The 22,435-nt window shown below is 41.1% G+C and overlaps 5 protein-coding genes, 1 long non-coding RNA gene and 1 other non-coding gene across 7 annotated transcripts; 5 read left to right on the plus strand and 2 right to left on the minus strand.

Annotated features, from left to right (window-relative positions):
• The first annotated feature begins 207 nt into the window (after nucleotides 1–207).
• On the plus strand, nucleotides 208–877 carry LOC117576053 (DNA-directed RNA polymerases I, II, and III subunit RPABC2). The gene is made up of 2 exons (XM_034260585.2): nucleotides 208–356; nucleotides 424–877. Exons 1-2 carry the CDS (start codon nucleotides 328–330, stop codon nucleotides 788–790), a joined length of 396 nt encoding a protein of 131 aa, XP_034116476.2. The 5' UTR covers nucleotides 208–327; the 3' UTR covers nucleotides 791–877.
• LOC117576049 (protein downstream neighbor of son homolog) lies at nucleotides 658–2,850 on the minus strand. Its single transcript, XM_034260580.2, has 3 exons — nucleotides 2,681–2,850; nucleotides 2,457–2,614; nucleotides 658–2,396 (listed from the first exon to the last, which is right to left on the minus strand). The coding sequence occupies exons 1-3, from the start codon at nucleotides 2,726–2,728 to the stop codon at nucleotides 890–892; spliced, it is 1,713 nt and encodes a 570-aa protein (XP_034116471.2). The 5' UTR covers nucleotides 2,729–2,850; the 3' UTR covers nucleotides 658–889.
• Nucleotides 2,851–2,954: 104 nt separating this feature from the next.
• Nucleotides 2,955–4,531, plus strand: LOC117576050 (zinc finger protein 429). Its single transcript, XM_034260581.2, has 5 exons — nucleotides 2,955–3,178; nucleotides 3,250–3,917; nucleotides 3,984–4,091; nucleotides 4,170–4,280; nucleotides 4,348–4,531. The coding sequence occupies exons 1-5, from the start codon at nucleotides 3,044–3,046 to the stop codon at nucleotides 4,490–4,492; spliced, it is 1,167 nt and encodes a 388-aa protein (XP_034116472.2). The 5' UTR covers nucleotides 2,955–3,043; the 3' UTR covers nucleotides 4,493–4,531.
• Nucleotides 4,532–4,826: 295 nt separating this feature from the next.
• LOC117576051 (uncharacterized) lies at nucleotides 4,827–6,176 on the plus strand. Its single transcript, XM_034260582.2, is given in 3 exon segments — nucleotides 4,827–5,013; nucleotides 5,073–5,570; nucleotides 5,573–6,176. Coding segments are annotated over 3 exon segments (840 nt in total). The 5' UTR covers nucleotides 4,827–4,994; the 3' UTR covers nucleotides 5,896–6,176.
• A 200-nt stretch (nucleotides 6,177–6,376) lies between these two features.
• Nucleotides 6,377–21,987, minus strand: LOC117576047 (chitin synthase chs-2). The gene is given in 13 exon segments (XM_034260572.2): nucleotides 6,377–7,073; nucleotides 7,130–7,231; nucleotides 7,396–7,761; nucleotides 7,826–8,026; nucleotides 9,139–9,315; nucleotides 9,449–10,974; nucleotides 10,977–11,375; nucleotides 11,437–11,707; nucleotides 11,948–13,177; nucleotides 13,238–13,422; nucleotides 13,425–13,480; nucleotides 14,627–14,867; nucleotides 21,838–21,987. Coding segments are annotated over 12 exon segments (4,794 nt in total). The 5' UTR covers nucleotides 14,749–14,867; nucleotides 21,838–21,987; the 3' UTR covers nucleotides 6,377–6,914.
• Trnar-ucg (transfer RNA arginine (anticodon UCG)) lies at nucleotides 17,526–17,598 on the plus strand. The gene has a single exon. It is a non-coding gene; the product is annotated as a tRNA-Arg (tRNA).
• Nucleotides 19,584–20,487, plus strand: LOC127565905 (uncharacterized). The gene is made up of 3 exons (XR_007955299.1): nucleotides 19,584–19,678; nucleotides 20,116–20,356; nucleotides 20,420–20,487. It is a non-coding gene; the product is annotated as an uncharacterized LOC127565905 (long non-coding RNA).
• Nucleotides 21,988–22,435: the final 448 nt, after the last annotated feature.

A 22,435-nucleotide genomic window follows, 5' to 3' on the forward strand; every position in this document is an offset into this window, starting at 1 on the left:
TTTGCAGCCAGTCCACCGACCTACACAATCGTAGGAGTCGAGAAAGGAAAGCTAAGTGTATAATTTGTGTGCTCCAACTAAATTATCTTCAAAGGTAATTCTGTAGGAAAGATCAGCAAAAAAAAATTGATGATGGCGATTATTATACAATTAATAAAATACTAAATCGCTTATATACTGTCGCTAGAGCAACCTATCGGTATTTACTTATCGACCAACCACCACAGTCGCAATAGTCGAAAAAGAAGCGTGCAAGCAAACGGTGTGTTTTTTCTGCTCCAACTTTTGTTTTCAAGTGAAATTCATTAAAACAGCAAAAGATACGAAATGGATGATGGAGATTATGATAACGACGAGTGAGTATTGCATATTAATTCCTGCATATTCGCTCGTATCTATTTAGCGGTTTACTTTACACTCCAGTGTTGGCGCCGACGATTTCGATGATGCTGACGACGACGTCGACGATGACATCGCCCAGGAGGAGGAAGTGGACAACATTGAAATCATAGCACCCGGCACCGCTGGTGGCGGTGGCGTGCCCAAGTCCAAGCGCATCACTACCAAGTACATGACTAAATATGAGCGTGCGCGCGTCTTGGGAACAAGAGCGCTACAAATTGCCATGTGTGCGCCAATTATGGTTGAATTGGATGGTGAAACAGATCCTCTACAGATTGCAATGAAGGAATTGAAGCAGAAGAAGATACCCATCATTATACGACGCTATCTGCCCGATCATTCATACGAAGACTGGAGCATAGACGAGCTGATCATGGTGGATAATTAAGTCAGATTTAGGAAACAGAAATAGCTATTAGACATTTAATTACTTCATTTGCAAATACAATTAAGATAAGCTCGCAAGACCACAAAATACTGCGCAATTTCAACTCCAAGCATAGCCTTCTCCACGCTGATAGCAAACGCGCTCTAGCAATCCCACGGCATGCTCGCCTGTCCTGCAGATGGAGCCGACTACAGAGGGCAGTAGACCGCATTCCGACAGATTTTGTTCGCCAAACACCTGCTCGCCAGCAACTTGTGCTTCCTCGGGCGCTGATTCCAGTAGCTTCTGCGTGGCCTTGCTAAAGGACAAAGTATTCAAGCTGCTGGCCAAAGTGGCGCTGAACATTTGTCGCGTCTCGCAGAGCAGCGCGGCAACGCTGGGCAGGAATGTGGGCAGCAGCAGTCCCTTGATGTCGATGCTGTGATAATCGACACCATCCAAACGCACTTTCTTCGAGCGTGGCACCAAGTGCTGCATGGTGGCCTTGGGAAAGGCGACGGAAGAGAGCAACGTTGGCGGCACGCCGGCCAAGCGACCAACGCTGGTAATGGTGCTCTTGGCATTGAGCAGATAACTGAAGAGTCCCTGACACTCGACGCCTTCGATGAGCAGCAGTGAATTGTCGCTGAAATCCTCACTCATCTCTGCCGCTTGCAGTTTGCGCGCATGCGTCGTTTGAATCCGCCGCAGCTCGCGCTCATCCACGCCTAAACTCTCCAGCCACTCATCATCGTCGTCTTCCTCATCTTGCTCCTTGCCAGCACCTGTTGTATCTGCTTCAGTTTTGGGCTTTGCTTCATTTGATGGTTCCTCTGTTAAACTTCCATTTAAACTACTGCTACCACCGTTGACATCCTTCTTCAGCGGCATGGTATACTCGATGCCCTCTTGTCGCAGTGCGTTCCGCATTCCTCGCGTAGATGGCGTCACCAGCGCATGCATCTCAGCACGTCCTCCACAACCAGCTGCACGAAATAGCACCGTAAACGAGTTGGCACACAAATAGAAATAAGGACACTGCCGGGCACGCAACAGCTGGAAGAGACCACGAAAACTATAATCCCATTCCTCTGCAAGCGCTTTGCGTTCCCTGTCACCAATGGTGATGCCATTGTTCTCCTTGGCGCTGCGCGGAAACAGGGTGAGCCAAGGCAGATGCGGATGTTGCCAATAGTAGGTACACTGGTTGAAGCGTGTGGCATCTGAGATGTCCAAAGTACTGTCGCTGTGATTTGTATCGAAGCAGCGCACAAAGCTTGTGAGACCGCTAGCCAATTGAGAGGTCTTCAGTTGCGTGGCAGGCAGTTCGCTGGGACAGAAGAAACGTATTCGCGTCTTCAGGCACCAGTCCATAGGAAGATGCGTCGTATGCTTCTGTCGTGCGGCCAACGCAGCGTCATCCTCTTCGTCGGCTTGTGCGGCATGCTGTTGATGCAACAGCTTCGCAAAGGCTTGTGCATCGAACTTCTGTAGCACCAATTTGGCGGGTTGTGGACGTGTTGGTGTCTCACGGACAAAGCAATCCTGTGGAAGCGTTAAAGATGCGCTGCCAGTTGTTGCTGTTGTGGGATCGTCTATCTTTTGCTTCTTGGCGCCATCTATGGACCTGTAGATGCAGGTTTAATGCATTTAACTAAACAGCTGATGAGCGAGACAACAAACTTACTTGGCAAATGGATTCTTGCGCTTCTGCGCTATTTTAGCTTCAAGCAGCTTGCACTTATCATTCTCATCTAGCTCGATTAGTTTATTGTTGTTGTTATTGCTGCTTACACGTGCTGCCAATTGTTTCTTCTTCTGTTTAAGCCGCTGTAGTTTTATAAACTGCAAAGAGTTGTAATACATTAAAGTTAAGCATCTATTTGAAGTTTAAGATGGTTTCTGCCATACATCATCGGGTCGCGTCCATTTGGCACTTAAACTCGTCTCGCCGGACATCGTTGATAAAACATTAACTAATTAAATAAAATAAAACACAAGACAAAAGGCAGTTGCATCTGCCAAACTCCCGCGCAAAAGTAATATGCTTCAATGATTGTGTTATTGTTGTTGTTTTGATTTCACATTGCGAAAATGCTTGTCCGATAGCCATTTCGATTAACAATCGAGACCATCAACTAACATTTGCAGAAATAACAGCAGTCAATCACATGTTAAATACTATAAACTCTGGTCACACTATTGTGTACGCTTTTGCGAATGCTAAAATTAACATTGTCAGTGTTTATATTTATTTATTTTTTTTTATAAATAATGGATATAGGCAGCTTGAGTGAAGTTTGCCGCGTTTGTGCAAATAAAATAAAGGATAAGAAACGACAGCGCCACATATTTAACTATCTGCGCGGCAAACTTCTGCAAAATCTCAAACTTATAACTGGAGTCAAGGTAATAAGCTTAGAGTAAAAATGCAATCTCCAAATAAAACAAGATTATTATTTTATGCTATTTTGTTTTAGCTCTTGCCAAATGAAAGTTTACCCAACTTTATATGCGAGCGTTGCAACTCTGAATTAGAGTTGGCAATCAAGTTTCGAGAGCGCTGCATCTTCTCGCAGAATTATTTGGAGGACCTACTGAAGAAACAATACGAAGAGTTGTCGGCAAAAAATGAACTCTCTGAGGAGTTGATCGACGAAGCTGAACTGGAATACCAAGAAGAGCCTGTGGCCTTTGAGGAGGATAAGGTTTGGGAGGAGGAAAACTACACAGAAAAGTCCGATGATGATAATGTGAAACATATAAGTGAAGAAGCAGAAGAAATTGAGGAAGTATTTGAAATTACAGAAGTAGAGCAAGAGGAACAGAAACAGCCAAAGAATAACAAAAGGCACATGGTGTTGTTGCAAGAAAATCGCCCAACTAAGCGTCTGCGGAACTTCTTTATATGCGAGGAATGTGGCGGATTCTTCAATAAAGAAAAAGACTACAATAATCACATGAAAGGGCACACGGAGCACAAGGAGTCGCCACAGTTCTTTCCATGTTGCCAGTGCACGGCACACTTCTCAACAAAGACAATGCTAAAACAGCATCGACGTGACGTGCACAATGGAAATCGACTTTTCAAATGCGGCATTTGTGGCGAAGAATTTTTGGAGCACACTGCCAAGCAGCGGCATGAGATGTTAGTATTTCTGCATTCTTCGAAAGGCACAATTGCATTAATAGTCTTTTTTAAACTTTCCAACAGCGCACACAGCAATGAGCGACCATATCCTTGCCTAGAATGTGAAGAGACTTTTACTAGCGTTGCCGAGCTGCGCTTACATTCCGCCACTCATTCTCTGCACACAACAAAGTAATATATTAGAAGAACTTTGCTATAAACTATAAATAACTATAAACTATTATATTGAAAACTTGTTCTGCTTTATAGAGAAATAAGAGTCGAAGACGAAACATTTCCATGTGTGCAGTGCGAGGAGAATTTCGACAGTGACGCAGAACTTCGAGAACATTTTGAAATACACTGCCAGGGCTTCTTTAGGTAATGAATTTAATTAAACTGATAAATCCAGTATTTAAACTGATATTTCTATATCTTATTTTGACAGGTGTGAGCCCTGCAATGAGGAATTTGCAACCTACAATGAACTGAATAAACATTCAAGTACTTACGCACACCAATGCACAGTTAGAGACGAGATGGAGATGCTGTATGCTGAGGACGAGTGTGAGGAAGAACAGTATTTAGATTAATAAATTACAACGACGATAAGTCAAAACAAGTAACAATAATACTGCACTCTTTTGTCCTTATTCAAAATGGGTAGCGGGTATTTCACAGTCGGGTACACTTAAGAAACCCTACGGGTAGCGGGTATAAATATTAATGTATATAATATGAAGTCAAAACTTTAGGGGGTCATCCCTTAACAGCAAAAGCCGCAAACAGAAGCTTTGTTTAACATTAACATTTAAGCTTTAACATTAAAGGAAAAGATTACAGCGTCTGCGCCTGGAAGCGCATTCTTATCAATGTTTTATACATATGCATGGTATTTACTTATATGAGGGTCGAAAGCGTATGTTGCGTGTATTCGTTGTATTCAACTGGTTGTCACCACATCACAAAGCTGACTAGCTCAATATCGTTATACACACCGACAGTGGAAACTGTTACAGCTGCTGCTGTCGAAAAATCAATAGGAATTAAAACTTCGACGTAAGCAAAGCGATATCAAGTTTATAAGTGCGCAATATGTTCGCCCAACCGAAAGGTAAGTTCAATAAAAGTACATTTAAAGTGCCAAAAATGTATATTATTAATTTTGTGCAGGAATTTGTTTGTTACTGGGATGTCTCGCTGTGCTTTTTGAGGCCTCTGTGGCCGTGCAGGGATTTCAGTCCAAGGATAGCGTCTTTGCCGATGTCCTGCTGTCCGAATTGTTGAATCGTATGGACAACGATATGCAGGTGGGCTACTATGATGTGGACAACGATCGAGATTTGGAAGCAGCTGCTGCCGCTGCCGCCGCAGCTGATAAGGATAATGTGGATCTAGTGACGCGTTCGGAATACACCAGACTGTGCAATGGCGGTCGCGATTGTATGCTGCAATCGGCAAATAGCAACCCATCATTGCGGGATCAGGAGTTCATGCAGCACAGCTCGCTGTGGGGTCATCAGTATGTGACCGGCGGCATGGGGGAGGGTCAGAGTCGTTACAATACCATCGTGAAGACCGATGCCAGTTTGCCCGCCTATTGCAACCCACCAAATCCCTGCCCCGAGGGCTATGACATGGAGACTATGGGTGGCAATTGCATCAATGATTTCCAAATACCGCAATCTACAGTCGTGAATTCCAAGCTGCCCAAGATTGCACCTGCGACAATGAGCATATGTTTGATTGTGCCGACCAGGAGAACGCAGCTGCCAACGAAGCTGACAACAGTGATATGAATGCTGCCGTCGAAAAGTTCCTCATGCAGCAGTTTGGCAACGACAATAATGTGCTGAGCAGTGCCAACGGAGTGGTTAAGAAGGCCGCTCACATGGCCGGACTACGTATGGATACTTTACCCAACCCATTCCTTCAGGTTGGCCCAGACGATCGTCTGCCTATTGCAGCCAAAAAGGGCAATATGCTCTTCCACTAATCTATCTCCAGCTACAACATGTTTGACATCGCTTAAAATTAGCCAAAAAAAGAAAAACTTAAACCACATATTGAATTTCTTTATTAGTTTTAGTCTGTCTAATTTGGGCATTTTTTGAAGACGTTATGTGTCTATTAAGTATTATCACAGTTTATTCTAAATGTTATCCCTCCCGCATAAGTACAGCTCATAGCAGCTTCCAAGTATCCATCAAAAATACATATGTGTCCACACCAATAAAGTTATTCAAAATAAACTAAGGCTTAAAGCCAAAAAGAAAAGCAATAAGTCAAGGTTATGGTTATTATGATATGGTCAGGAAATATTATTAATTAAGGTTTTATGTCGAATCAAAAAGACATTATTAGGTATAATCAGAAGAAGTATTTTGGAATTAATTCTCATAGAAGGAGGACGGAGTTTATTGTAGAGATTGTGATATCTCTCGCAAATTATTTAAACCAAACAAACCAAGAAACAATTATTCGAAAATAATCATCATGCGCATTTATTGCTAGTTTCAAAACAAGGGTTTAAAAGATAATTGAGTTAATTAAAAACTATTAAGTACTATAGCAAGATTCACTGTTGTATGTAGTTACATGTATAAATAGGTCTTCTTTCAACTGCCGCACTTTCAAATCAGCTTTACATTGAGTATTATGTGTCAGCATTCACTGGTATTGTAGTTGGACAATCCCGTTAAGTCGGGTCGCCAGCATCACAATTTCTTAAACCTAACCTAACAAATGATATATATTTATAGTACATAGAGTATGAACGATGTAGCCACGCTCCCTTGTGGGCGTGGCTAACACGCCACCATTCGATAACATCACTGGCAGTGTGGTTAGCTAAGCATAATATTCGTTGTGTATTGACAAGGATCCTGCAATTTCCTTTCTATACTTATTTACAAATAAGATTCTTCTTTTCATTACTTTTTTTTTTGACTAAAAACTCGATTTGTGAATTCTAACCTAACTTAATGATTCGTTATCTGTTTCAACATATTCGGTTTACATGCGTCCCGTATTATTGCCAGTAGTATTCTGACCCCAGGACACTTGATGTGGATTCCGTGTGGTCAAGCGGAGAGAGTTTCCTTCGACGTCCTCATCAATAACATGCTCGTAGCCCTGGTTGATAGTGCCGCCTCCATTCGAGCCATAGATTTGCTAGAATTTCAATTATATTTGAAATTTATATGCAAAGAATGGTATTTAGCATTTACCTCTGCGGGTCCTCCATTTACGTTAAACACATCCTTGATGCTGATGCCGGCATTCGAGACGCGACCACTTCGCTGATTGGGTACAGCACCATTATTATTTACCTGACAAGAACGAAAAGTGAAAATGTAAATATGTGAGATAACCAATAATCACTTTCGATTAACATATTAACATGTTAAATAAACTTTCTAAAGTGGCTATTACAACTCTTTCCTATCTAATGTATATAATTTATACTATATTCTTAAATCAGACATTGTCTTACTGGTAACGCAGTGGTGATGCCGTATTCATTCTTGGCCCCCAACGTCTGCATGGCCGACTTGCGTCGTTCCGCCATCACCGAGTTCTTGCGCACTTCCAGAGCTCGAATTGTCTCCGCTCGCATGGTCAGACGGCGGGTTAGTATTGGAGTCGCTGGATTGTTCTCAGCATCGGCGGTGAGCTTCAGGAAACGCTTCTTGAAGGCCACATCCAAGGTGCCAATTTGACGACGCGGCTGTCGAGCCTTCTCCAAATTCTGAATGGTCTTGCGCCGTGCAATGCGGTCGGGTCCTGACCCTGAATCATTATCATAATCTCCATCAATGCCTTGTAAACGTTGTAGATTCTTTACTATTTCCACAGCGTGCTAAGAGAATAAATTTCATAATATGAGTAACATTTTTAGTAAAATATCGATGCTTTGTCTTCACCTTATCTATAAGTTGATCCTGCGTTAGATCTTCCGATTTCTTTTTGCAGAAATTCAGTTCGGTGGAAGCCAATATATGCGAGATGGTACCAAAGCGATGGAACAACATCGCCGTAAATTGTATGACCAAAATCAGGGCAAAGAAGAACACAAATACCAGACCAATGGGTTCCAATTGCAGATATTCCTTGGAGATGTGAACCTATTACAATTATCCATATATTAGTACAAAGCTATATTGAGTTCGGTTTCGATATTTGTTAGTAACATTTAACGATTGAAGGAGGTTCGGATATCGGATTGATTCTGGGGGCTTAAGGCAGAACATAGTACCAATTGTCGGTGATAGTGCTATGTTTATGTGTGATACCATACAAGTGTGTTATATGCTGGATTTTTTCGATTTATTTTTGTTGTTTATTGATATGAAACATGCTTTGATCTTGATATAACTCCTGCATGAACATCCTGATTTTTTGAGAAAGTTGTTGTTTTTTTTATGGCAACTGTTAGCGTCTGCTTCATGTAGTTGTTGTTGTTGTTTCGGATGATAAAGTTTTGTTGTTGTTTTTGTTGTAGTTGTTGTTTGGTGAAATGCCTGAACCATTAGGATGGGTGGTTGGTTTTCCATTAAGAGGATACACAAACAAAACGAAACGCCTTAGAAACATAGGTACATATATTATACATAATAGAGTATTAGAAACAGTCATTAGATATAATATGCATATGTATATGTAACTGTGACTGAACATGTGTGACGTGACATGTGTGAGCAAGAAGTAAAGAGAGCCAGAGAGAGCGAGGAATAGAAAGGGAGTGTGAGAGAAGTTAGAGGTTCCCTTAGGATAAGAGTTACACACACACACATATTGAGAAACACAGTACAGAACAGTTTTTGTTTGATTTTGATTTTGATATTGATATTTGGTAGTATTTGCGAGTAGAGTCCATAAACAGAGTTAGGAAATTGGTTTTGATTATTTAAAATTGATATTGTAGGAAATGTAATTTTGAACCTCAGATGTCTCTTCGATATACGTAATGTTTGTTTTGACGCCCAACGGCCAAACGATATGCAATTTATCCTTATTCAGTTGCAACAAGAACACAATCAACACGAACAAGGCGTTGGCCATGAAAAACGCAAACACCGACTTATTGCGCAGCTCTATCAGATCGGATGCAATGCGGGCCTGAAGATCCCGATCCCGATATTTCAATATATGCATTTTTTGTATATGTTTTTGTATTTTAGAAAGAGAGAGAAAAGAGAGAAATTTGTTAGTGATGTTTGGAAGTGGCATTATTTACCTCCTGACTGGACTCGTCGTAGGTGATGTTCGTTCGCACGCCAAAAGGCCACTTGACATGGATGTTGTCCTTGTTCAACTGCAGCAGGAACACGATCAGCACGAACAGAGCATTTATCATGAAGAACGCGAATACCGATGAATCGCGCAGCTCTTTGAGATCTTTCGCTATGCGGGCCTAAAAGAATGTTATCGAATATTTTGTTGGGATTGGCGACGATCCTTTGTTTCATTGGGGATTGCTTAAGATCCTTTTTGGCTAAGGTTTCTCGTTTCCGCTAATGTAAGAGCTGAAATTGTCTTTGACTTACCTGTTCCACGGGATCGTTGTCAATGGGATAGAGATATTGATCGATGAGATCTTTCCAGAACTGAATTTCCGAGCTGGACAAAAAGTCCACTTCACCCTTCCGCACATCGGGATCCTCAATCCAGTAGGGATTCGTAAGGAAGTCACGTTCCTGCTTGGGTTCTGCCGAAGTATCCGAATCCGATTCGTCTGATTCATCGCCAGATTTCTCAGCCACAGAGGACAATAAATGATGGTCCTTGGAGCCACTTGAAGTGGTGCGACGTCGATTGTGACGCGCATGATGACCATGTGGATCGACCGCGCTCTCAATGGTATCCATGCGTGTCTTAATAGTGTCCAGGGACTCGGCAATCGTGGTGAGCTGTTGCTTCTCATCAGATGTCTTGCCATGTGTGCAGAAGACACAACGGAACAATCCGGCCAGTGAGAACTCAATCGAACCCTCCTCATCGTCGTTGTCGCCAATGCCGCTCTGGAGGAAGCTCAACATGCTCTTTTGCTTGACGCGTTTCTTGGCCTCCTCGGCCGCCTTCTTTTCGGCTTCTAATTCCTTCTTGGTCTTCTTGGCCACTACCTCGCGAGTGCCCCATGAGACGACATTCAAGTTGATGATGGAGTAGAGAATGAGCAGTAAGTACATAGAGGGTATAGACAGCAAATAGATTAAGCCGCATGTTATACACCAAAACTCTTGCGGATGCAAACATGCGGCTATGAAGAATGACCCCACCATCGATATCAAGAAGATGGCCGAGGGCGAACCTATGCCGTCCTCGCCCAACTGTAACGCAGTACCCACAATGACGGCCATCATAATCAGAGCATAGCAGGTGGACAGCACCTGGGCCACAAACAGCTGTATGTTGGACTTGCAGGTGAAACAGATCAACATGAAGCCCAATATGGGAACAATATTGTAGTGGAAGGATGTCCAGTTGTCAATACGAAAGGCGGCGACGAAAGCACCCACCAACATAAGGAAAATAGTGCCGGGTCCCAAGATGGTGCCACCCATCAACATCATTTGATAGAAAACGTACAGCAGCGAAATGTTGTCATTAATCTTGATCGTGCGCTTTGCATCGCCCAGCAGATCCATGATGTTGGCAATGGTAGAGGGTACCCAGCGACGACGCTGATTGTAGAACTCATTGAAACCCTCCGGGCAATGTGTGTAAGCATCCGAGGCAGCCGAATACTCGACACGATAGCCACGCTGCAACAGCAGGGTGCACAACCAACGATCTTCACCCTGATCATACTGCACATAATGCCGCGCCTCGGTCGGTTTTGTAGTGTACTTCTTCATCACGTTGTCGTCCATCAGGGCTTTGCCACGGAAGAGCGAGAAGCAGCCGGGGGAACAAAGCACACAGCCAATCATGTGCTCGGTAGCCTTTTGCAGCCAATGACCGATTGCGTACTCAAAGAGCTGATACCACACCATTGGACCGGAGCCCACGGGATGAATGCGTCCACAGGCAGCGCCAAGATTGCGATTCTTCTTCATCAAATCAACCAGCAAGTGACAGCATTGGGTTTAAAATCAATGTCGCCGTCGAGGGTCAGTAAATAAGTGTTCTCCGCAATGGCATCCTTGCGATCCACAGAGATGGGCAGCTCCATTAGACGATGACCCAGCAGATAGTACATGTACATCACTTGGGACCAACGCTTGCGATGACGAATGCGATCCTTATCCTTAAGATGCGATATGAACTTGGTTTTACCGGGCAGAGTCCAAACCAAACGACCGCCATAGGGAGTCGGGTATTTCTTGGGCGGACGCAGACGAATTGTGGTCTGATGAATTTCGGAGGCAGCTTCATCCATGGTGCCAATCAGCAGCTTGACGAAGCGATTGCACTGAATGTCATCGTCACTGTGATCCGAGATCTCAAAGGCGTCGTCGAAGAAGATGTGGGCTGGAAAGCATGAGTGGGATTAAATATTGAGGTGAAAAGCGAGAGAATGTGGGGAACTTACTTTCAAATTCGTAGTAGTCCGGATCGAGGACACGCAGGTATTTCTGCGCCACACGACGAGCACACTGATCTTCGTCCATGCGCATAATACTCTTCAAGAACTCCATCATCTCGTCTTTTGTCTCGTGCCACATTGTGGCGCAAGTGTAGATGCGTGTAATGTTGTCCGATGACTTAATAGAGGGTTTGTTGGGAGCCGAAGAACGATCCGTGTGCACCGAGATGGTCTCGTAGTACTCGTCGCCCTTCTCCTTCTCAATTTCGGAAAGATCCTGAAAAAGAAACCGAGGAGGAAAATTAGTTTATAAACTAAGATAGATAATTATAGTGGATAGTGCGGGAGATTACAATTAAGTTTTGTACGACTAAACCATTTCAATTAGGCATACATTATTATATTTATGATTTAAGAGAGTATAATTTAGGGGTAAAATTGACTATTAGACAATTTAAGACTTTATGACAATACCAAGTAAATAGAAGTTAAATGAGTTATTTTGTCTTCAACTTACCTCAGTTTTAACATCCGCTTGATCATCGCGACGTCTGTTCAACGCCATTGACTGATCGATGAGCAGGGCCGAGTACATGGGTCGAACGAAGAGTTTCTCAGTGGTGGCCAATCTCTCGCACTTGGGCGTCCAAATGTGCAGCGCAATCCAGGTCTGACTGAGTAACCACAATATCCAAGCCCAAGCCATTTGTTCCGTGACAAAGTTGTTGAATCGGAAGTTCGAGGGACTCGTAAAGAACAGATAATCCGGTATAGTGCCATGGAAGAAGCAGGGATCATCAATGCGAATACCACAAGCGGAAATCAAGAAAGAAACCGCAATGGGACCCGTTAGACTGACGGGGAAGGCATAACTGAAGCCCTGAATAAGAATCTTGCAGGCAAACTTGCCAAAGATGTAGCACAGATAGGCGCCAAAGACTTGCAGGAGGAGCACATAGATCACACTGTTGTAAGAGGCATCCACATCGACGGTGTCTATGTTGGCCGATTCCAAGGTGTCAGGTAGGACACCACCCAGGCCGGGGGGCAGTTCGTAGACGACAATCTTGTGGGGACCAAAGGCTTCGCTGTAGAGACCAAAGAGGTTACTGGGCTCCTCGCCGTTGGCATAGTAGATAAGCATGGTGACGCAGAAGAATAGCAGAATCTTCCACACCGAGAGGAACATGTGACAAAAGTACCGGGTGGCATGCAACTCCTCCTTGATGCGACCCAGAGTGCGCATTAGGCCCAGTGGCGACTGAGCCGACACATAGTTCTCCCACCAGCCGCAGGAGATCATCACACAAGCCACCGGAATGACCCAGAGCTCCCGACGATTCTCCAGCAGTGGCCAGATAACTAAACCGGTGACTTGCGCTGCAATTGCTGCCAGATCAATGATCACTTTGATGAAACGTTTGCCCTCCTTGGCAGTGCGTGATAACAGGCCAAAGATGCCGGGGATGACGCACAAACAGTTGGTCAACATGGCGCCTTGAATTGCATCTATCTGCGGCAGCACCACGAACATCAACAGTGCTGTGCCCATCGCACTCATGCTCTCCATCAGCCAGATGAAGAGAAAGTGTCCCGTCTTGGGCACTTTAAAAGTCTTGAAGAAACAGATGCGTACGGCTCGAATCAAGGCGCCAAACTCGGGTAGTGAATACGCTATCACCAGTGCCCAGATCCAGGCTATGCGCTCCTCCTCTGGCAGAACCACGACGAAGCTCTTATCACGACCCTGTCGAAGAATTTTTTGAATTAGCTTTACGAGGATTTTAGTTAGCATTTCCGATCTTACCAGATCTTTGTTGCAGTACTCAATCTTGCGATCCTTGCGCACCTGTGAGGCCATGAAGAGCACGGTGCCCTTAGCTATAACGCCACCGGTTAAAACTATGATAAACGTAAATATATAGGCAAAGATTTTTAAAATCTTGATGGTTAATTCTAGACACTCCTGGTTCGCCGTCGAACCCGTCTCATCTTGATCGGCGGATCACGGAACACATCCCAGCCTTTTGTCTCCTGAATGGTGCGTTGGCTAAAAAGTAAATTGAACGATGAAAATAAATGCAATTTAATCATTAATTAGTTTTTATTATGCGATTAGTTTATTTTCTAAGAAGCATTTGATCACACTAATCTAATTTAAGCTTAAGATAATTGATTCAACTTTAAGCAAGGTGTAAAAAATACATTTAGTTTAGTAAAAAGTTTGTAATATAAAATCATTCTTTCTTAAGTTAATGACTATGGAATTATTAAAAGTTTGAGATATATTTGGATAATATTTGTTTTTCTATTTGAAAAAAAAAGTATTTATACTTAGAAATTTATTCAAACATAAAGTCAAGCAATCAATAAAAAATCTAAAGGAGCGTGATATATTTTATTAGCAATGCTCTAAATTTATAACTAGAGTCTTAACTTAAATATTTTACTTTTTTTACTATTATTTTTTCAAGTTCATTTCAATTTAGCGTTAATAAAAAATAAGTTGTCAGTATAGAAGACATAGCAAAAATTCGTACGTTTTAGTATGATCAAGAATGTTTGTGTGTGTTTTTTTTTTGTTTTTAAGTTCAAGATCAATAGAAAATTACTTGAAATATTCTCAAATTTGAGAATATTCATTGCACTTGAGCAGAAGAAATTGCATCTTGTTCATTTGGCTGATCACACTACCCTTAGTTATATGTTATACTACATATATAGTATGTACTTAGTTTATAATAAGTAGTATGTTGCATGCTCTTTGCTTCCGTCATTTCAAAATGCTGAGAGTAGTTGCCATTGGAAGTAGAGCTAGCATAACCACACCTTGCAGTGTGTGGTATAATTGAAAGTGATTGTCAGACAGCAAAAATGAAAAACAAAACAGCAGCAGTTGCTCAAGATCTGAGAGTAATACGACAGAGTACAGAGACAATTACGAATTCAGCTGTGGGAATGGCAATTAACATGCTTTGGTTCAACTTAATTTTTGTTCCGGTTTGCCAAAGAAGCAGCAAGAGCGAAAGAGAGAGATATATGGACCACCATCTTTGTGGCTTGTTTGGTGGCAAGAAAATTGCAGCCAGCAATTTGCATAAATTTTCATGATAGATTGGCCGCAACATAGTTGCTGCAGTTGTACTAAGACATGTTGTTTTGCTTTTATTTTGTTATTTTGTTGCTTCGAACTTACCTGCCGCCATAAATATCGTGTGTCAGCGGAGAGCTCTCGTCGTCGGTGAAGTTGTTGTCATCGCTATCGCCATGCTCGCCACCGGCTGGCGGAGCCATCGGGCGATGCCGCACCGCAGACATCTCCCACGGTTCTTGCTAGCGTGCCCCAGCCCCAAAGGCCCAAGCCAAGCTCAAGCGTTCCACACCTCCCTCCTCTTGCTTGCCACGCAATGCTTCTCGGTCTTGGGATGAAAATGTAGCTGCAATGCAGAATGCGAGAAATGGAAATTAATTGTCCGCATTGTCGATAAGCCGGTTTTAATGTATACACAAATTTATGGCCCCACTTCGCTCAGCTCTCAAGTTAAAAGCCAACGTTTCTTTCAAGGACTCTCGTCCTTTGACCTGCCACATTCTCTAGGCGAGAAGTTAACCGGTTTGTAATTTAAATTTAAATGGCCAGCTCATGCATTGAAATGAATTTAAGTTGCCTCATCTTGTGGTTAATGACTCATCTGCAATTTTTCGTTTCTTTTCACGTCCAGACATCCATTAATTAACAAACTTTTCCTCACATATTGTTTAAACTTTTCACTTTCATTTCACGCGCAACTCTACTAAATGTTTGCCCAAATATGCGCTGCTTTATTAAATTAGCTTTGAATTTATTTATTTTTTGTTTTATCTAAAACTAAGGCAAACTAAGTGGAAAGCCTCCGGCATGGTTCAGTAATTTGAGATGAAAAAACGAATAAATCAATATAAGTTTTTCACCTCATTTATAAAATTATGAAAAAGGAAGGAAAAAACTATTTGATCAAAACAAGCTTTTTATTTTATTAAAAGAAAAACAACAATCAATTTATATCGTAAAATTTAAGTTTATAGAAGGTATTTATGATTGATAAGTTGAATAATTAAATTATGTTAGAAAATCGTGAGAATTTAGTCTCTTAGACTTAAGACAAACAAACTTGATAATCAAGGAAATCATCAAATTATATTTGCGAATAATTAATTTATGAGCGTTTTGACAATGACAATTTAGTATTATTTAAAAAATTATGACATGTGAATTGAATATGTATATGTTTCATGTTATTAACTTCCTCGAACTAGAGATATAATTTAATTGGAATAAACGATTTTCGGAATAAAAATCATGCTGAGCAGAATAGATATTTTTGGTAGATCAATGAGGAAAGCTTATTGAAGAAGTTATAAAACAAATGAATTTGTGACTTATGATTAAAATCGATGACGATCGAGGAAATTACTAAATAATAACTTTTGATAGACAGTAGTAAGTTAGTATTGTTTTAAATATTATGAAATGTGAACTGATGACAGCAACTTCTTATGTATGTATTTCATGTTTTTGTCTTCCTCGAAATAGTGAAATAATTTAATTTGAATAAACGAATTTCGGCAAATACTGAATTATGTTGCATACAAATTCTATCAAGCTGAGCATTTGTTAGATTTCAAAACACACATTGATAAGTCAGTTCAGTCAGTGCTCACGGAACTAAATTCGTTGTTCGTCATAGCTTGTCTAGTTTTATGGTAATATCAAATAGAGGTGCTCGTCGGGCAGGCCAGCAAGTATTCACATTGCATTGTTGTGTGCAAAGACCTTGTGCTACATGTTGGCAGCAGCAACGAATCGCATTGGATTGCTATTGAAGTTGTAGAAACTTTGGAAGGCGTGAAGAAATTAATAGGCATATGAGTAAATTGAACCAATTGAAGTTGTGACTAAATAAATGGGAATTTTCTTTTGGGTATCAATTTCATTTACTTAACAATTTCACAAAATAAAAAACTTTTAAGGACCGCGAAAACATTTGAGAAGAATTCGTGCTAACATCTTCTATCTGCATTATCGAAGGAGTAGAAAACTTCGGGAGATTTCCGCATCAATCGCCGCCTGGTTCGGTATTTAACAGTTGATCGGGATTCTTCATTATTCTTCTTTGTAGAGGGAAAACTGATACAATTGTCAACTGCTTTTAAGGAATATGGTTGAGGAGGACAAATTCTAGACTGAGCAACTGATTTGCGGAGACTTGTTAATGACGTAGACGACGATGACTGGGGAAGTGAAAGCTGATCAGTTATGGCCCTATAAAAACAACTATGTGGCCTTGGCTTCGCTTGTTTCGGATCTATAAATGGCAACATGTGACGCGGAGGCCGAAACTTTGGCTGCAAAACGAGGCTAAGTAGCTCATAGTTAGTTTTGTAAGCTCTTAAATATTTGGTCAGCTGCTCCTTAGTCATCTGCTTGATCTGTTCTGATGTAGTCCTCGGTGCTCTGTCGCTCTCTTTGAATGAATACTCCTCATAGCCCCTATCAAAGCACAGCTGGCGATTTTCTATTATGTCATTATTGGCCTTGTTCTTGGCAGCAGACTTCCTCTGTTTGGTCATCTCTTTAATTTTGCAAATTTTGAACCTAAATAATAAATGCCTAAAAAACTGGAATTGAATTTCCGAAAATTTAAAAGCGAAATGATTCCATTAAAGCAAAGCTAGTCAGATGCATAGAAAAATAGGGAACAAGGCTAACGGATGCTGTCGGGCTTTTGGTTATTGGGTTGGGTTGCTAGTCCGGACTCCGGAGACTGCGCAGTAACCGCAATGACGGCATGTTGTCATTATCAGCGTCATAGCCATATGATAGCAACCCCCAATAATAGTCTCAGCTGCTGTCGCTTTCCCATGCTGCTGCTGCTGCTGGCGTCGCATCCACCCTCAACGCATTGTATGTGCGTGTGTGTGTGTGTCTTTTTTGGGGTGTGGAGAATAAGGGTAGATTTTGCCTACGTTTCAGGATGCTCTACTCGTTTAATAGCCTTGATGTGCGCGCCTCTTTTGCAGCTTATAAACCCGATACAAATGTTGTATTTCAACAGGACCGTGTGGCCTAATGGATAAGGCGTCGGACTTCGAATCCGAAGATTGCAGGTTCGAGTCCTGTCACGGTCGCAGCTTCAAAGCAATTTTTTGCACATTTTTACATTTTTAAAATTTCTTGTCGACTAAAACGCAAAAGCATTTATGAATTAACTCTGTATGCTGAATGTACCTTTTAATATTCTTTTTTTTTTATTTAGAGACAATAGAAACTTGTTTTCGTCTTGGCAATTTGATGTAGAAATATGCAATTGACTAGCCAAGAAAAAAAAACATAAAAAAGTGGCAATAATCATAAATTAAACTAAAATTTGCACACTCTGTAAATTGTGAAATGCAAAGAAAGGGTCGGACTAAAACAACAAAAATTAATTTGTATAATGAAAATATTATTGAATACCCAACTGGAGGGATTACTGTAGTTGAGTAGCAATTTGTGTTACTTTTGCAACATTAATTAGAGTAAAATTTGATCCCTAACAGTTTACTTTAATAACTGTTATAGGGTAGCTTTGTGTCGAGTTTAATTCTCGCACATTCTTGGCTGGTTTCGTGCTGTCCGTCGATTCATTTTATAAGTCTGATGTTGTGTCGCTAAATGTCAGCTGCCCCTGAGATCGGACTTAGTCTTAGATTATGAGTCAAGTGCTAATATATTAAGTCGTTAATGAGCAGAATAAGTTCGACTTCATCGAGTTTCTCATGAAACGAGTTAAAGTTGAGTTTATCGCACATTCGATTGGAAATTGATTATTCATGTATTGTAGATTTTAGCAGAACAATTCCACGTAGCTAACCCTAGTTAACCTCTAGTTGCAGCCCACGACAACATAAACTACGTGCTCTCCATACCAAATATGAACTGTGCGAAGAAGAAGAAAGAAGAAAGAAACTGATTTCGTATGCATAGCAACACTCTGAAAAAAAACGTAGATCTCTCTACGAGTACATACAGCTAGAAAAGTCGAGTAGTAAAGGATTAAAAAGCAGCAGCAGCAAAAGGCATGACAGAACGCAGACAAGTCAGACTTATAGATCTTTTTGATAAACGACCGGTTCTTGAGTGAAGTCGAGTAACAGGAAAATAAAAGCAAATATTCCGCAGATCAGACCTTGGGCTGGGCAACAGCGTGTCGTAAACTGGTCGTTTTTTTTTTCTTTTTCTCTCATTTTCAAAGATACAATTGGCCACAATGAATTGTGTGGCCATAACAATGCCACAGCTGCAGGCACTTTACAACATTTTTTTTTTTGTTTGGGGCCAAGAGTCGATTAAATTTGCTTCAAAATTTGCTAGTGCAACAGTCATACATGTGTATGAAAAGGCTTATGCAGTGGGTGGTTAGGATATGCCAGAAAACCTGAAAAGTATGCGCAATTTATTGCAACATTTTCAAGCATTTGATTATTGTACTTAACTCGCGTCGAGACAATTAAAAATAGAAATACCAGCTGTGGAGGCATAAAGCCAACCAGCCAACGGCAGCGGGAAGACAAATAAAAAGTGAAAGTCAAACAAAATGCTATAATAAATGTGAGCTATGAATAAGCTGTAATGTATAGTTGCAACTGTTGTTGTTGTTTCTGTTGTTGGTGCTGCAAATTGATTGCCACATTTAAGCCAAGTAGTCAAAACGGGAACGAACAAACTTATTGAACTGAACCAATCCAAAGCGAACCGTACCGAAGCGAATCGGAACGGATCGGATCGTATCGGAGCGAGTTGAATGGAAGTGGAATTGACCACGCCAAAAGCTGCTCGAGCAGTTCAACTTGTTTTTCGGTGGAGTACAGGAAAAGCTAGCGATCGATCGATCGACTTGAGAAACACTCGTATGCACAAAGCAACACAATAATCGCCACAATAAATGCGGACAGAATGGTGACATGGACAAAGCATAGACCGGGCATCGACTGGACTGGCGACTAGCAAAACTGGGTGTGGGTTCAATGGGCAAAGCTGACTGTGGCTGCTCTGGCCAGCCGTATAAGGCATTGATTTATGTTTAGCCCTGAGCAAGAAGGCTTTGTTCGGTGATCGACTATTAGTGATCAAATCATTTTCATTTTCCTGTTTTCAAATCGCCAAAATCTGCAGTTCAATAAACCTCGCTTCCACTCGATTGTGCTGTCAATTAAACGTTCTTTTCAGGTACTTTTTGCCAACTCATTAAGTCAACTTTTTGTTTGCCAACCACATTACCGTTATGCACATGCAAACACACATACAAAACAGCAAGCAGGTAAATAAAAGTGCAAGAGCTTCTTCTGACTCACAAAAAAAAACACTGAAGAATCGTTCTCTTCACAACTGAATCGACTTCATGCCCAACTCTTAACAAAAAAGGCCAAACTAGATAGATCTAGAGATAGTCGATTCATTGAGACATCGTGATTCACAATAATCCACTTGATAATTTTTTACATAATGCGTAACTTAATGCTGCGCTGACATTTAATTGAGGGTTTTTTTTCGTTGACTCTCTTCTTTAACCCAGGTTGAGATATGAGTTGTCTGTGGCATGACGCGTTTTTTGTATTTAGGGTTTGGTTTCATTTTGATTTTTTCTTTCGTTTTCTTAACTTCAGCGATGACTGTGCCTTGCAGCTTCGAGGACAAGTTCATTAATTCATATGAATACGAATACGAAAACGAATAGGAATACGAATACGAATATGATTGCAAATGCGCTAACGATGCTGTGACTATTTTTTATGGTTCTTAATGTTTGCTAATTTCGTGTCGAGTTTTAATAGTGACAACACGCCTTCGATATGTATAGATGCTGACTACAAGAACAACAGTTATTCGCACTTAAACAAAGAGAAGGTAATACACAAAGAAAAAAAGGTAAATAAACATTGCATATTTGCTAAAGTTGTTATTTGACAGCCGCTGAGCACAAAAAATATTGTACCCAAAATTTAAATGAGCCAAGACCACAATGCGAGAGAGAAAGAGAGACTGGAACTTCAACTAAGAGAGAGAGAGAGCATGGCTTTTGGCTCAATCTCTTGACTTTTTTGTGGTGTGGGCGTTGAGGCGAATAAAATTGACGCTGATTGCAAATGCCAAGCAGATGAGCCAGCTGGAAATCAGCTGCAAAAAAGAAGACGCCAACAAATACTAATTGACATTTGTTAAGCCGGAGTTTGAGGAATTCGGGGATTGGGAATTTCACCTCCCAGCAACAAAGTTCCAGATTTGTCAGCACTCTGTGAAATGGCAAGAAAATGATTAGCTAATTCATTTTTGTTGCCTCCATTTTATAGAACAACTTGTTTCTAGGGCGTGTGTGTTTGTATTTTTGCGTCTTTTCTTAATATAGTTTATCACATTTAGTCTGCATTAATTTGTTTTTGTGTGTTTTGGGAAACGGGTTTTTTTTCGCTAAACAACGCAAAATGATATCGAGTCTGAAAAATACAATAAAAACAAATGCAAATGCAAAATAGCCTGTTTTATTTAGACGGAGTTTGCATGGCTTATAAAAAGCAAAAGTGTTGCTAAAGACTTACACAAAACCCGTTAGCTAACAAAGAAAATGAGAAGAAGTGAAAGATACAACAAAAAACACAGAAAAAAAAAATGAAACAAATCGTCTACTGAAATGGAGACTGGGTCTGAGAATGAGATTTTGTTTTGTATTTTTCTTTTTTTTTTTCGTTTCTGCAACGCGCATAACTTTCACACAGTAGTATCAAATTGTACCGTTTGATGCCACGGCTGACGACGACGACGATGGCGATGACGATGAAATGGCACAAAACAAAAAAGAAATGAAAATGAAAAAGAAAAAGAAATGAGAAGAAAAAGCAAACGTTGAATGGCTAAGAGAAATTATGTTGGCCTAGCAGCAGCTTCAACAGATTCGTTGTCACAAAGTGAATGTTGTCGAGAGTTTAATAGAATTATGCAGCACATTTTCATAGATTTTCACTTGATCAACATTGACCGTTATTCCGTCGTAAGTGGTAGCATACGTATGTATATTTAATGTGCCATGCGATGGCCTTTGCACACTTTTCACTTTTCTGTGCTCAGTCACCACTTGAGAAATGCGTTTACTCATTTATTTCATAGCGCCTGCGTGGCTCACAAATTTTCAATATTATATTTAGCATTTGATTTCTTTTCATTAATTTGTTTCTTTTTTTCTGCTTCTTCTTCTTCTTCTTTGACGTTGCTCGTTTTTGGCTTACTTATTATTCGTGTTGTTGTTGTTATTGCTGCATTAAACTTTTAGCCAGTTATACACACAAACACACACTTATACACCTATACAAACGCACACGCATGCGCGCACGTACCGTTTTCGAGACGAAGACGAAGGCAGCGACGAAGTAGACGAAGTCGATGTCGATGTCGAAGACGCAGACGTGATTTTTACTTTCGGCCTTTTCCGCTGTCCGCACAAAGCTCTTTTCGAGTTCGTTGTCTTCGCCAAACTGAATTGAAGTCTTTCGTTTTTGCTTATTGGAAGTGGTCGCTGCTGTGGTTGCTTGGTCGCCGCTCTTTTCGCTGTTGCTGTTGCCATTGGTGACTGGAAGTGAATTTTTATGAGCGCGTTTTTTGTTGTTGTTTTTATTGAGATTCGGCTGGACTGCTTTGTTTGTTGTTGCCATCAGCTCTTGTTGATGTGGCTTCGGCAACGAAAGCTAACGGTTAAACAGGCGATGGACTAGCCAAATACAATTACTTCTATTTATTCTCTCAATATTTTTTATTTTCAGTTTTGAATAAGCTGCATTGGAAGTACCACACACATACATACATATAATTATTTCATACATGCATACGATCATACCAGGTTTTTTGCGACAACTTTGTCGAGGTCGTCTGGTTTCTTGTTTTTCATTTCTACGATGCCGTTGTCTGTCGAGTCTTTCGCTGTTGCTCCAATATTCC

The sequence above is a fragment of the Drosophila albomicans genome, chromosome 2R, assembly GCF_009650485.2.
Source record: "Drosophila albomicans strain 15112-1751.03 chromosome 2R, ASM965048v2, whole genome shotgun sequence".
In the NCBI taxonomy this organism is placed as follows: domain Eukaryota; kingdom Metazoa; phylum Arthropoda; class Insecta; order Diptera; family Drosophilidae; genus Drosophila; species Drosophila albomicans.

What these genes read in the sequence shown, in the direction of transcription:
- LOC117576053 (XM_034260585.2), top strand. Translation starts at nt 328, where the DNA reads ATGGATGATGGAGATTATGATAACGACGA. An exon ending in GGAGATTATGATAACGACGA is followed by an intron (nt 357 to 423) that starts GTGAGTATTGCA and finishes TTTACACTCCAG; the next exon opens with TGTTGGCGCCGACGATTTCG.
- LOC117576049 (XM_034260580.2), bottom strand. Translation starts at nt 2,728, where the DNA reads ATGTCCGGCGAGACGAGTTTAAGTGCCAAATGGACGCGACCCGATGAT. An exon ending in AATGGACGCGACCCGATGAT is followed by an intron (nt 2,615 to 2,680) that starts GTATGGCAGAAA and finishes AACTCTTTGCAG; the next exon opens with TTTATAAAACTACAGCGGCT. An exon ending in CGCAAGAATCCATTTGCCAA is followed by an intron (nt 2,397 to 2,456) that starts GTAAGTTTGTTG and finishes CTGCATCTACAG; the next exon opens with GTCCATAGATGGCGCCAAGA.
- LOC117576050 (XM_034260581.2), top strand. Translation starts at nt 3,044, where the DNA reads ATGGATATAGGCAGCTTGAGTGAAGTTTGCCGCGTTTGTGCAAATAAA. An exon ending in AACTTATAACTGGAGTCAAG is followed by an intron (nt 3,179 to 3,249) that starts GTAATAAGCTTA and finishes ATTTTGTTTTAG; the next exon opens with CTCTTGCCAAATGAAAGTTT. An exon ending in GCCAAGCAGCGGCATGAGAT is followed by an intron (nt 3,918 to 3,983) that starts GTTAGTATTTCT and finishes ACTTTCCAACAG; the next exon opens with CGCACACAGCAATGAGCGAC.